Below are 15073 nucleotides of genomic sequence, written 5' to 3'. Positions count from 1 at the left end.
CTAAATATTTTCTAAATCCTTACAAGATGGTGCTGAAAAAACAAAAATAAAGGAGAAAGCTCCTCCTGGTGGCTGTAGATATATGTTTTCTTGTATTTTACATGCTGCTTTACTGTCATTTCAATTCCAGATTTAGAACTATGTTTAATGGCATTTTGTTCCATAGAATGGAGTTCTTTGAAAACTGTAAGACTAGAGAGAATAAAAGAATCCAGAAAAATTACTATTTCCAGAATTCTTGTGGAAATATGGTATCATACTAGTATGAAAACATCACAAGATTAGAATGTAGATTACATGCCCAAAGTTATAATATAAACTGTATGTGTATGTTCATGTGTGTGTGTGTCCGTGTGTCTCCATGTGAGAGATTAAGAGAGAGAGAGTGGTTATATAAGAGAGAAAGAGTCAAAAATCCAAAGTAGTGGGGAAATTCAGAAGAAGCAAAAGTGAATAGCTAAAGTATGGGATTTACTACTGCAGGTTATACCAATAACAGCCAATTTAGACTATATTAAAACAGCTGCCATTGGAGGAAAGGAAGTAAGCAGGAGGCAGCATGCAATAGAGAAGATTTACAGTTGTGTTAATAGTGAGACAGCCTGCAAGTAGAGAGAATTCCTTCCAACTCTTACATTTTTAGATTTATATGTAATGGATACTTGCAGAGGATTGACTTAGATGATCTCCAAGATTGTTTCCAATCCCCCAAATGGATGATTCCAAATTCTGTCAAATTTGATAGCCATTCAGTTAAAAACAATGGGATGTTTACCACCCTGACTACTGAAATAAGGTCCAAATGCATCTTTAAATGATTTAAATTTATAGTTGGTATAATTAATTCTCACATATTTAATACATTTGCTTTTTATCATTTATACTATTACAATTTGGCTACAACTTTTGCAAGAGCTCTTCAGGCTCATCTAAGATTTCCAGGCCATAACTGACCCTGGATTCAAAAAAAGTTTGATTGCTGGTGTAACCAATGAGGCACGAGGGAGTAGTGACAGATTTAGAAAATAACACTAAAATGATTTATTATGGTTTGCCACCCAGGCAAATGTTTAGACTAGATTTGGCATTTTTGTTCACCTATTGCAGTGGTTCTCAAACTGTGGGTTGGGACCCCATTTGGGGTCGAATGACCATTTCACGGGGGTCGCCAAACCACGCTGTCCGCCATTTTTCCCCCTTTTCCCTAGCTGTCCTACTCCCTCTTATTGATGGCAACACCCACTTGGGGGTCACCACAACATGGGGAACTGTATTATGGGGTCACAGTATTAGAAAGGTTGAGAACCACTGACCTATTGAGTCCTTCCCAAAGACCTGGATTAGACAGATATTGTTTAACATTACAGGTATCATCACAGGATGTGATGCCTACAATGTTCAGATGTTTTAGAATTACATCCAAGGTGCCTATTACTATTGGTACTATTTTTGCTTTCTTCTACCACAGCCAATTACTACTACTACTACTACTACTACTACTACCACTACTACTACTGCTACTATTATGGATCATCGCACAGTCAGCCATATGTTCAGACTGGATTTGGCATTTTCTCTACCTATCGAGTCCTTACCCAGGACCTGGGATAGGCAGATGTGGATGTTTGATGGTATTATAGATATTGTCGCAGGATGGAAGCAGTTCCTAGTAAGGTTGCCTTTTGCAATTGACTAATAGCAAATTTGTCAATGCCAATGGTGTTCAAGTGGTGCTCCAGTTGTTTTGGGATTGCACCCAAAGAGCCTATTACTATTGGTACTACCCTTGCTTGCTTTTGCCACAGTCTTTCTATTTCTATTTGTAGGTTTTTGTATTTTGTTATCTTCTCCAGTTCTTTCTCTTCTATTCTGCTATCTCCATGCACTGCCACGTCCACTATCCAGACTTTTTTGTCTTTCTTATCGACAATTGTTAAGTCTGGGGTGTTATGTTGCAGGTGCTTGTCTGTTTGAATTCTGAAGTCCCAGAGCAGTTTAATTTATCATTTTCTATGACTTTCTCTATTTTATGATCCCACCAGTTTTTGCTTACAGGCAAATGATATTTTTTGCAGATCTTCCAATGCACCATTGTTGCTACTTTGTCATGCCGCTGCTTGTAGTCAGTCTGTGCAATCTTCTTGCAACAGCTTACCAGGTGGTCCATTGTTTCTTCAGCTTCTTTGCATAGGCAGCACTTACTGTCTGTTGCTGTCTTCTCAATTTTGACTTTATATGCATGTGTCCTTAAGGCTTGGTCTTGAGCAGCCAGAATTAGTCTCTCGGTCTCTTACTTCAATTTTCCTGCTCTTAGCCATTGCCAGGTCTTGTTATTATCTGCTTTCGCAGCTATTTTTTTAATGTATTGGCCATGTAGTGCTTTGTCTTCCCATGCCTCTATTCTGTTCTTCATTTGGTCTTTCTTGTAGGCCAGTTTGGTCTCTCCCGTAGTCAGTAAGCCTTCCTGATATACTAATTTCAGTGCATCTTCATCATTGTTCTTCAGATATTCTTCCAAAGCCATTTTTTCTTCTTCAACCATCTGATGTACTTGTAGCATTCCGCGCCCACCTATTTGCCTTGGTAGATAAAGTCTGTCATTGTCACTGCGTGGATGAAGGGCATGATTCATTGTCATTATTTTTCTGGTCTTCCTATCCATTGCTTTTAGTTCTGCTTGAGTCCAGTCCACTATTCCAGCTGTGTACCTAATGACTGGAATTGTCCAGGGGTTGATTGCCTTTATGGTATTTCCTCCATTGAGTTTGGACTTTAAGATCTTCTTCACTCTCTTGATGTATTCACCTCTAATCTTTTTCTTGACTTCAGTGTGCTTGATGTTGTCAGCTTGAAGGATACCCAAGTATTTGTAGTAATCTTCCTCATCCAGACTCTTAATGTTATTTTCGTGGGGCATCTTGATTCCTTCAGTTTTCACTACTTTTCCTTGTTTGATAGTAAGTGTGATTATTATTACTACTACTACTACTATTATTATTATTATTATTATTATTATTATTATTATTATTTGTATGCCATCCAGCTCTCAAGTCTGGGAAACTCACAACAATCGAACAAAATAATAATAATAATAAAATCAAAAGATAAATATAAAAGATTGAAAACAAAATAAAATGGGGAAATCTCACTCTTTCCTTATCTTCGTGGCCCTTCAAAACAACAGCAGAATTGGAATAATTCAGATCTCAGGGAAACCTGTTTCAGAGAGCAGTCTAGTATTCTGAAAATCAAAGATATACAATGCAAAAAAGTGCAAAGATGAAAATGTACATAACTACCATATTGGTGGGTGGGAGAGCAGCAGCTAAAAATATCCAGAGTAATCACACATTACATAGAATACTGATAACCTCTTAACAAATAAGAGGAAATAGAAGGCCATGTGTGTTCACTCAAAATATTTCATAAATCGACTAAAATATTGCCTAAAAATATGACTAATTTGGATAAGCAGGTGTTGGTTAATTTGACAGATTTTGAGGTTGTCAATAAGGTAAAATACTTGGGGGTTACTTTATCTGTTTCCAATGCAAAACTGTATAAAAATAATTATGAAAGGCTGTGGGTCAATATACAAAGAGATATGAAAAATTGGGAAAAGCTGCAATTATCTCTTTTGGGAAGAATTGCGGTGATTAAAATGAATGTGTTGCCAAAGTTTCTTTTTTTATTTCAAATGATACCCATTTTAAAGAATGAGGTTAATTTAGATGAATGGCAGAAAGGTATTAATAAATTTATCTGGGCAGGGAGAAAACCTAGAGTAAAACTTAAAATTATGCAAGATATTCATGAGAGAGGTGGACTCAAGGTACTGAATTTGAAGTTGTATTATGATGCAGTGGTTTTAACATTAATAAGTGATTGGGTTAATTTAACAAATGAGGAAATACTCCTCTTGGAGGGTTGGGATTTAATTTTTGGATGGCATGCCTATCTAATTTTTAATAAAAAGGTTGATAGGGTTTTTAAATCTCATATTATGGGGACCTCCTTACTTCGGGTTTGGAGGAAATATTATAGAAATGATTTTAAAATTCCACTATGGGCTATTCCATGGCATGCGATTGAAGGGATAAGAAGAGGGGTTAGGGTGGATAGTGTTTCTTATGCACAATTACTCAGGTGGGATGGTAAAAATTGGCAGTTAAAATCTATGGAAGCTTTAGCACAGGAAAATATTATATATTCATGGTTTCACTACAGACAAATAAGGGATAGGTGGAAGATAGATCGGAATGTGGGTTTGCTTAGAGAAGATGAGAATCTGTTTAAACAAATAAAAGATCAAAGGCGAACTCACATTAAGAAAATTTATGGGGTCTTAGTAGAATTGAACTCAGAAGCAGAGTTAGTCAAAGAATGTATGATTAAATGGGCACAAAACTTTGGTGAACCGGTACTATTAGATACCTGGGAAATTATTTGGGTGAGGAACGTTAAATTTACGCAAGCCCAAAATTTAAGGGAGAACTTTTATAAAATGTTTTATAGATGGCATCTTGATCCACAAAAAATGTCTCGTATGTATCCTGATCTACAGCCTAAATGTTGGAGATGTGGAAGTCTGGATGCTACATATTATCATATTTGGTGGACGTGTAAAAATATAAAAGCTTTTTGGATTAAGATATGGTGGAATATTCAAAGAATTTTTAGAAGGAAGGTAAAGTTTACCCCACAATTGTTTTTATTAGGTATTGTTACAGATTGTGATACTAAAGATATCACATTGATGTTAAATTTAATCACAGCTGCAAGGTTGTTAGTAGCACAATGTTGGAAGAAGGAATCTCTGCCTACCTTGCAAGAGTGGCTTTTTAAAATTTCTTATCTGGCGGAAATGGCAAAGATTTTGGCTTTCCTGAAGGATCAATCTCAAGAGAAGTATGTTGTGGTATGGAGGAAATGGATAGATTTTATACAACACAAGATGGATATTAAAAATATTATTTAGCTTTTTAATAATTTATATTGAAAAGCCAATTTTTTTGAAAAGCCAAACTTTTTTTTCCCTTTTTTTTCTTTCTTTTTATTATTATTATTTTCTTCTTTCCTCTTTTCTATTTTTCTTTTTTTATATATATATATTACCTTTAATTATTTTATAACTTGTTTATGTATTTAGATGTTTATAGTTTATTGTTGTTAATTATTTAGTAATTTGTTTAAGTAATGTACTAGATTTACCTATATTTTACACTTTTCTTAAGATTCTTTGAAGAAATTCTAATTAAGCCTATATCCAGCTCTGGGATAGTCGGGGGAGGGAAGGGGAGGGTTGGAGAGGGATGGGGAAAATTGTTTTGTTTTTGTATTGTAAAATCTTATAAATTTTCAATAAAAAAAACAGATAATAAGCCACTTTGTTCAGTATGTGGCAGAACATTCCGTGCTAACATTGGTCTTATTAGCCACCTACGGACACATTGTTGATGGCCCATAACCCACAAGATGTCGAGGTCTTCATCGAAATCGATGGACGAACAACACAACAACATATGTATATGTATATGCTGAGCCAGTTTGGTCTAGTGCAGGGGTCTGCAACCTTGACAACTTTAAGACTTGTGGACTTCAGCTCCCAGAATTCCTCAGCCAGCATTCTGGGATCTGAAGTCCACAAGTCTTAAAGTTGTCAAGGTTGCAGACCCCTAGTCTAGTGGTTAAGGCACCAGGTAAGAAATCAGGAGACTATGAGTTCTAGTCCTGCCTTAGGCATGAAAAGCTAGCTGTATGCTTTGAGCTAGTCACACTCTCCCACTCCAAACTATTCACAGGATTATTGTTGTGGGGGAAATAGGAGGAGGAAGGAGAATTAGGTATATTCACTGCCTTGAGTTATTTGTAAAAATAATAAAGGTGGGAAGTAAATAAAATAACAGTACAATTGAGATTTTATTATTGATTAGACTGAAACTATTATTAAACAATCAATTTTGTGATATACATTGTAATAGTTTTAAAGTTATATTTAACTTCAGATAAAATATTGATACACACACACATATACATACATACATACATACATACATACATACATACATACACATATAATAATAATAAAGTTGGAAGGGAGATATATATATATATATATATATATACACACACACAAAAAAAAAAACCCTATGATTTTTAATACAAGGTAAATGTATGAATATATTTTTTGCAGAGATTGCTCAATGTGATGAAGAATTTAATTATTTTAAAACAGATTCATTAACATTAAAGCCTAGGACTTCTTCCTTCGATGTAAATGAATGATTGAAATATTTGCCACACTTTTAAAAATGCTAAATTTTGTAAAATATATGTATATATTTTTTGTCTTCCTATCTTTGCATACCAAAATGCCCAGCAGGCCAGTTTTCAGAGGAATGACATGTCAGATATGAAATGACTCTACAGCTGGTCCCTGTCTTCACGCTGGGATGGCATGTGGAGACATTTTTTCAACTGCTGTATGACTTTGACAGTCTCACAGTTAAAATGATGTATCATTCTTATGGCTTTCCTCAGTGGATGCTTCAAAGTGCACTAGACACTCCAAGTGGAGTGCCCTATTGTTAATTGTTCCTTTCAGATGTACATTGAGATGAACATGGCTAAAACAGAGAGGAACAAAGGGGTTCCAGTGGCCTCTTTGGGAAGACCCCGTGCAGCTCAACCTGAGTCTGACCTTGAAAGAATTTCCTTTATTCAGAATATAGTGCTCTTGACTTCAGTGCCTTATTATCAATCAACTACGGGGGAGGGGGGAACTGAAACTCTAAAGGAAGAAATGTTGACGAAAAAAAGATACAAAATGGCTCTCTGTAGCACTGTGGCATACTTTAATGGAATAGGCTGGGAGGGGGCCTTATAATTATAAATTAATTAAATCCTAGTTTAAAAAACACATTAGGATTAGAATATGTTTATTTTGTTTTCATTAATCTTCTCCTAATGCTAGCTCAAGAACTTAATACAGAAAAATCATTTGCAATTATCAGTTTAGGATAGTAGCTAAATAGCAGCAAGACAATTGAACAAAATGAATTGCTCTCCCTTTTATTTATTGCAGAATATGTGGGGGGGGGGAAATTGCTATTAAGGCCAATTTTTAATGGTAAATCTTTTTTTTTTCCTGTTTGAAATGACCAGCTAAGCCTCCACTGAATATAAAAGCAGAGCAGTCATGAATTAGAAATAAATGGAAAAACATTCATTCTAACATCCTGGTACTATGTCTTCTATCAGCCTAAGCGTAACCTCATCCTCAGTGATAATCAAAAAATGGCACCAGGAATTATCTTGTATATTTTCGTATTGCTTTGTATATAATTGCTTTATATAATTACAAATTGTTTTATTTAATTCAATCTTGTGGAGGAGTTGAATTTGGGGTTGACTTTTAAGTCAGAATTGTTAGACATCATTCACATGATGACTTCAAATATGGCACTCCAAAAGATGTTCAGCTACAACTTGTAGTATCCCTCACAATCCTCACAATAGCATGTTTCCTAGCAATGCTAAGAGCTGTAGTTCACCAATATTTGGAATATCACAAGTTGCCTACCGTGCCTAGTTGATATTTACTTTATTTCTCAATTCTCATGCACTCATGTTGTACATTACTCTTGATATAAATTAAAATTGAGACATTCAGTTCTTATCAACTTTCTAATTAAGATAACTTGGTAAGTCATAAAATTTGTGATTACTCTAAATCTTAAGTTGGTCTAATAAAGATATGGCATCTATAGGGTTTTTTTTTCATCATAGCCCTGATTACTATTGGGTTTTTTCAATCATAAATTTAGTAAATGAGTTATTCTTTAAAGACAATTTCTGCTCATCAGATATTGCAAGTTTGTATTTTTTTATTTCTATAAAATCCCTTAGGAAATATGAATTACTATGTATGCCCAAACGAATTCAGTTCAGAAATAGAGAAACAAGATTTTAAAATGCAAATTAAACTCTGAAATAGTGAGAATTCAAAAGCATAGCCAAGAGATGTTGGACAGAACAATACTGAGTACTACTGTGCTCCTTCATGGTTTCCAAGTTGAAGGTTTTCCAAAGGAAACTATAAAGGCAATAATGAAGGTTGATTTAAATATTTATTTTATTTATCATGAGTTTTTTTATGATGCGTCAATCAGCTGACTCTAAGTGGCTTATTATCTGTTTTCCATGTTCCATGAACCTGTTTTCTGTTTTCCCATGGTTTCTGAATTTGTTTAAATATTTTGTATTTTTTTAATCTATTGGTTTTTTTTAAAAAAAAATAAACCACTAAGGATCAGATTGAAGTAATGTAGAAATTAGAGTAAGAAAATAAACAACCAAGCAAACAACATTTTCTATATCCTTTTTAGTTATTCGTTTTACTATATTTTAATAGGTTGTCTCAATGTTTATGTTTTCTTTGTTTTGGGTATATTTCAATTATGGCTGCATTTTAAGGTTTTTCTATTGTATAATTATTTACTTTTATATGCATAATACTTAAAAACTCATTTTTATAGGCTTCTTATATTTGTAAATAGTAAACAACTTAATATAACAAAGTTTAATTAGCATATGGAGGGAAAGCTTATACAATTTAAGGATGTAAAACTAGAGATCTGAGACTAAAACTAGCCTCAAAAGAAATTAACAAAATTCTTAGTAATTTATTGTTTCTACGCACATGTACACATTGTTATGTATTTCAGTCACTTTTTCCAAAGGTCTTGTTCTTTTTGTTTGCAATATAAACACTAAAAGAAGCTCCCCTGTATTAAAAGGTTTCCTACATCTGCCAAGGGAAAATGATGTTCTCACTTGGAGAGGACAATAAATCTATTGCTTACATTTTTGAAGCAGCTAGATGAGCTTCTAGGCAAATTTTGAGAAAAACTGTTTTGAAGCAAGTCTACAAAAATCAGCATCTGTCTGAACTACATCTTCTGAGTCAGTGGTGATGGAAAAATGCTGAAAAGATTGCAGAAAATTTGATTTGAACAATGGATTTTTTCTTAAACTCCTTTAAAACCTCTGAGTCTTCTTCTACCACATTCAGATTAACAACCACCACCACCGATGTCTGGCTTAATTTGCAGAAGGAGGTAGAGAAGTTCTCGCAATGCAATGAATGACACTACTGGCAACTTATTTCCAACACAGTTTGGTGTATTCACTCAAGTTACCATAACTTCCAAAATGTATTCCACCAGCTGCTACGGAGGCAGCTGCCTAATTGCAGACATGTTCCAATAACATAGCTTTTACACAACTTTTAATCAGCACTAAAAAAATAACTGGTTATTTTTGTGTAATTTTCCCGAGAGTTTCATAGAAAGCTCTCATAGAGTTTTATTATTACAAAGATTCTACTGCAAAGAATTTATACCCAGTAATCACTAAATCTTATCTGAACATCGTCACTAGCATTATTTCAATTATTTGCAAAGGAGACTAGAAATAAATTTAAGAACTTTGATTTTTTTCTTATAAAACAACTAATTGAAGCAGCATTTACAAAAATTTTATGTAACTTATTGTTTTATGTTTTTACACAAAAGAATCTGACATAAAATTTAAAACATTCAAATAAGAGCTGAAGTTGTTTGAAATTATTCAAGTTGTCTTCTTGGTAAGAAGAGAAATTAAATGTATTTTAGTGCCAATCTTGGATCAGCATGTTAGCACACAATTTCAACATTATTTGTTGAATTACTTCAATATTCTGTGTGTTAATTGTTAATTTATTTTAGACTACTGAAATTGCAAACTTTTTTATACTAAGACAAACTTATAAGGAGAAAATATAAATGAGTGAAATACTTGTACCTATAGGATTACAACAGATTTTAAACATCAAAAATTATACTTACCTAAGAGTCACTTTATTTGCTTAGTCATTTACAAAATCTAACCTTGCAATTCAGTGTCTGATTCTTTAGAAATAAGTCCCACATGTGTCAGTGATATTCATTCATCAACAAATAAAGGCAGGATCTTACTGCTATTATTGTTGCTGTTGTACCAGTGTTCTTCTCAAGTATCACTTCAATATTCAGTAATTTAGTTTTTTCCTATAGAAATATGAACTGACGTGATTGCCTAAAAACCCTTTAAAGAAATAGAATTTAACTATATTTATGCTGTGTTTGTGCTAAAATTAGAAACAGTTGGATTTGTGTCTGCTCCAGCATTGGTTGTGGCTGGATATACTGCATTGCTAGTTGGCTTTATTCCTGAATGTCTAGCATTTCTGAAATTCACTCAGGGCAACTCTCTCTCTCTCTCTCTCCTTTCCTATTCTTAAAGACCTCTTTCTGTAGGGATAACCCACAGTGTGAGACTCAATGCTTTAGCATGCTATTAAGTTATTGCCACCCCTAAGGACAACTCTGCAAGGAAGATGAGGACTCACATAACTCTGAATCAATAAAGGAAGCAGCTCAATTAGCATTTCACATGCTTTTCTTCCCTCTCTTCTTACCTTCCCTGCAGTGGGCATGCTTTCCCCTTAAAGGATTGTCCTGTTTCTGCTCATTGCCAGCGTTGGCAAGGTGACAGTAGTCGAGTGTGCAAACTTGTGCTATTGTCCCCAGGCCAGGGGGAGTCATGGAGACCCACTAATATGACACAGGAAAATGTTTGCTGATGGCAATTCTATGGGCTTTGTCTAACTCTTTCTCCATCATGACGACTCGATTTAAGTCTCTAACTGTTTGACTACAGATGCAAGAGTACTATCCAACTCCATCCTTTTGTCCGGGTAGTTTGAATGGGTAATTCAGCTTTTGTGCGGCTCAATTGAGGGGGCAAACATAAAGACAAGATTCTTGAGCGCTCAAGCTTCTTTTCCATGGATATCTGCACATCTCTTTTGAGATTTGTTCTTTTCTTACCTTTTTCTGACATCACCCTCCCTTTAAGTGGGGGGAAAGGCATGATCAAGAACAGTTTAAAAAGTAGGCTAGCCAGGTCTTCCAAACTAGCATTGTCCAGTGTTACTCAAGCATGGTTACTGCCAGTCTTCAGACAGCTTTGGAGTAGTTCAGAGAAAAGTGCCTCAACAAGCTTTCTTTACTCATCCTCAGCATATCAGGTTTGATTGTGTTTAAAAAAGGGGAGGAGGGGGTTGGAACAGAAAGAATGGTAGGAATCACAGGGAAATGATCGTATTTATTAGCTGTCTTTCTGTGGCTGTCCCCATGGTGACAATTTGTGATGGCAAAGAATGTGAGAACAGGGAGCCTAATGCCTGATTGGGATGCTTTGTATTTGGCAAAGTGGCTTCTGATTGGCCTGAGAAAGCCTCCTAACTAGAAGGGATTGATATTCATTCAGCTTACTCAAGTGCTGCAAAACACTCACAGGGTCCGGCTGCTTCTCTAAAGGTTGGTAGTATCTAACCTATGTAACAAGATTAGCTGGTGAGCTGCTTCTTCTCTATCACAGAGTTACAGTAACACTCAATGTTTAAGAGAGAATCTTGCTGGGAAGGGTGTAATTTAACTTGGAAGGCCATGAAAATGATGAACAGATATCTATTCAAAAGTTAAATATTACCTGTCTAGTAAGATTAAGTAGTAGGGCCACAATCATAGCAAGTATAAGAATGGAATAAGGGAAACAGAATATATTGAGGTATATAATAATGTTTGTACATATGATATAATTTGTATTATTAAGCTGTAAATGTGTAGGATCATTATAAACAAATATGTATACAATACTGCAAGATCTTTATGGAGATCATGATCCTGCAAGAGAGGAAAGCATTTGGAACAATATATATACTGAATGAATGAATTATTTGAAACAAATCTTTGTCTCACTTCTGCAGGTCTGCCTTTGTGCCCAGCATATTTTAGTGTGTGTGTATGTGTATTGTGTGTGGTATAGAATAAGAGAGTAAGAATATTTAGGCATTTAAAGACTGAAATCCTAAACATGTTTATCTGGTTCCACTGAATACATCACAGTTTATACAATTGCATTATTAAGTTAAAGAGGTTTGGAGATATATGTGAAGCTGTAATAGTATTAAAACTAGAGGGTTTTGTGCAGAGCTGCGTATAGTATGAAGATGATCATTAAAGATATGTGAAAAGGAATGTGAATTGTTTCTTCAGGAATTGTCACGTGTAAAAAAATGCATTTTAGTCTTTGTTACCCTATTTATGTAGACATATGGAATGCCAATGAGAGGACAGAAGGTGGAGGGGGCTTTTTAATACTATGTTTAAACTGAATGCAACAGTGTGTGAACAATGAAAAAACATTTTAAGGACTTTAAAATATACAATATACCTTTTATAAGATGTTAAATATAATTAGCCACTTCAGTATTGTGGGAGGCAAGTATATCACTGAAAGCATTCAAAAATGCATTTGCATCCCTAACAATAGAGACTTCGAGACTAAGTTTTTAATCAGGCATTCACTCCGCCTCATCCTTTAATTCCATGAGAGGTCCACCCATGACTATTTTTAAGCTGTATCTTCCCAATGATTCCCCCCCCCTTTTTTTTTCCCGTTACCAGAGAAAATCAAGGGGAAGCCGCAACGCATATTGACCAATAACTCTTGGAGCGGTCTTTTGGGGAGCCTCCAGTATGGCGTGAAAGCACAATCTGAGCGAAATGCACGTGCGGACCTACCTACCTTTCTGTGTTACCACCCATCTTCCACCTGGGAAAAGCGGCACGATGTTCCTGCCAAGGCTAATAAACATTCCCCCGCCATCCCATTTAGCCTAAGCCAACCGACCGTTGCCTCGGATTAGGCCGTCCCAGGAGCGCGCCGGCTCTCAGGGAGCCAACCCTTTCATGGACGGGCCCTTCTTCCTCGCCTCTTCGTATCCGCGGCCGGTGTGAGCGATGGCTTCGGCAGACAGCGAGGTGAAAACCCTCCTCAACTTCGTCAACTTGGCCTCGAGCGACATCAAGGCCGCCCTGGACAAGTCGGCTCCCTGCCGCCGCTCTGTAGACCACAGAAAATACCTGCAGAAGCAGCTCAAGCGCTTCTCCCAGAAATATTCCCGCCTGCCCCGCTGCCACCACCACCACCTGCAGCCGCAGTTGTCTCCCGCTCGGGAGCGGAGACCGCCGGAAGGGAGGGCACGGGGCCTGAGCCCCGAGAGTTCGGTAGGCCGAGGCCACGCTGCCTCCGGGGCGGCCAAGGGCGAGAAGGCTTCCCAGGCCCCAGAGCGCCTCGGCGGTGAGGAGGAGCAGCAGCAGCAACAGCCAGGAGCCTCGGGGGCAGGGGCCAGGCCCGACCAAGTGCCCATGAGGAAAAGGCAACTGCCCGCTTCTTTTTGGGAAGAACCCCGGCCTGCTCCGGGCTCCCCCGGTGTTGTAAGTGGCGTGATCTTTCCAATGGGAGTGTGCTCATCGCCCTCTTCTTCCTCGTCACCCTCGTCATCCTCCAAAGACCTGCCTCCTTACGAGGGAAAGAAAAATAAAATAGGCCTCGACGGCGGCGGCACTGGCACGGCTCTCGAGAGCCCCCCGCGCAGGCCAGAGGCCGAGGCCACCAAGGGACTGAGGACCTGGGGCTGCTGTCCATTTCAGTACCACGGTCCACAGGCCTCCCCCGGCCTCTACCCGCCCCCGCTGCCTGCCGCCCTACCCCCCGCAGCCCCCTTCTCAGCTTTGGGTTTGTGGCGGAAAGATGCGCCTTCCCCGACGGAGGGCGAAGTCTTCTGCCAGCCAGGGCAGAAAGTGTATCGGCCTGTAGTGTGGAAGCCCATCCCCACCAAGCCCGCCGCCGCGCCACCCCTCATCTTTAGCGTCTTCAGTTATCTTTAGCTTAGCAGCTCCTTTCAACTTGCAAGGGCATCACTTCTCAATCATCAGGTTACTCACAGTGCTGATTTTGAAACAGTGCCTTAGGCTACTTCCAGAGCTTGAAAAAAACAGCTGATCTGCTCTTTAATCTCAGGTCCCCCTGCTCTGGAAATACATCAGGGAATACAAAAAGCAAGGAAAGTATGAAAGAATGTTGGAATCAACCCAGTGTTGATTTATCAGGTCTCCTTCTATGTTCTCTTGGTGACCTTGGGCCAATTATCTCCAAACTTGATTTACCTGGCAAAGATGTTGTGAAGGCAAAGTATGCATGTGTGGGATTTAAAATATATACCACTTGAGCTGTTTGAAAGAAGGGCAGGATAAAAAGAGTGGCATACTACTAATAGAATTAAAAATAAACTACACTTTAGTCTGGTGATTGAATCTCCCTGCCTGAGTTAGCAAGAAAGAATTAATAACAAATTGTGAGTAATGAAATTATTCAAGGGGCAGGGGTTTGCCTTGTCTGCACTGCTAAAAAAGGTCATGTAAGAAAATGTAATACACACTTCTGTAAATAAGGATGCTGTGGTTTTCCCCCCTTGACATGTAAATACTAAGACTGTTACAACAAAAAAAAAAAAATAAATCCCATACAATTTTTCCTTTGAGTCTTTATTATTAAATGTCTTCAGGTGGAAAAATGTCATCTTTTTAGGAAGAAAGGAGAGAATTGTTTTATTCCTCTTCAAATGCATCAATTGTTTTTAATCTATAGCCATCAGTTGTTAATTGTGGATAGGAGGTTCTGTTAGCAAAAATGTCCTTGGTTTTTTTAGCTGAATGATTCTCTGAAATTTGGTCATTTAAAACCAAGAAGCTTTGCACTACTCTCAACCCATGTATTTGAAACAATCATTTATATAAGGCTGGTGATCATGACTTTATTATTTATACATTTTAGTGGTACAGAATAAACAAAATGGGATTTTTTTTCCTACGACAAGGATACTCCTGTCAATATGAAAAAATATTTGTATGTTAAAAAAACAGGTTCATTTCCTTAATTTCTAAATCAAAGTTCTTTAGACACAGATATTAGAAATGTACTGACTGAACTCCTAGACCAGTTACAGTAAGCAGTTTTAGATGAACCAATAAAACTGTGCCATACAATTAACCTTTGAGAAGTAAGGAAGCAGCAGAATAAATGCTATTATGAAAGCTACTTTACACTTCTTTACACTTCAGCTGCTATTATAATTCTCATTCTT

The 15073-nt window shown here is 37.0% G+C and overlaps 2 protein-coding genes across 2 annotated transcripts in view; one reads left to right on the top strand and one right to left on the bottom strand.

The window, feature by feature from the left end:
• Nucleotides 1–12730, bottom strand: part of PRIMA1 (proline rich membrane anchor 1) — a 115548-nt gene extending 102818 nt beyond the window's left edge. The window contains exon 1 of the mRNA XM_039365893.1: nt 12673–12730. The gene's annotated coding sequence lies outside the window, so the exon portion shown is untranslated. The remainder of the gene's footprint in view (nt 1–12672) is intronic.
• Nucleotides 12731–12860: 130 nt separating this feature from the next.
• FAM181A (family with sequence similarity 181 member A) lies at nt 12861–14532 on the top strand. The gene has a single exon (XM_039365886.1). The coding sequence runs from the start codon at nt 12888–12890 to the stop codon at nt 13815–13817; it is 930 nt and encodes a 309-aa protein (XP_039221820.1). The 5' UTR covers nt 12861–12887; the 3' UTR covers nt 13818–14532.
• Nucleotides 14533–15073: the final 541 nt, after the last annotated feature.

Source organism: Crotalus tigris, unplaced genomic scaffold, assembly GCF_016545835.1.
Source record: "Crotalus tigris isolate CLP2741 ecotype Arizona unplaced genomic scaffold, ASM1654583v1 scf7180000020201.887925, whole genome shotgun sequence".
Classification (NCBI taxonomy): Eukaryota; Metazoa; Chordata; class Lepidosauria; order Squamata; family Viperidae; genus Crotalus; species Crotalus tigris.
This window is presented reverse-complemented; position numbering and strand designations above follow the sequence as displayed.

Coding starts and splice junctions, on each gene's coding strand:
- FAM181A (XM_039365886.1), top strand. CDS start 12,888: ATGGCTTCGGCAGACAGCGAGGTGAAAACCCTCCTCAACTTCGTCAAC.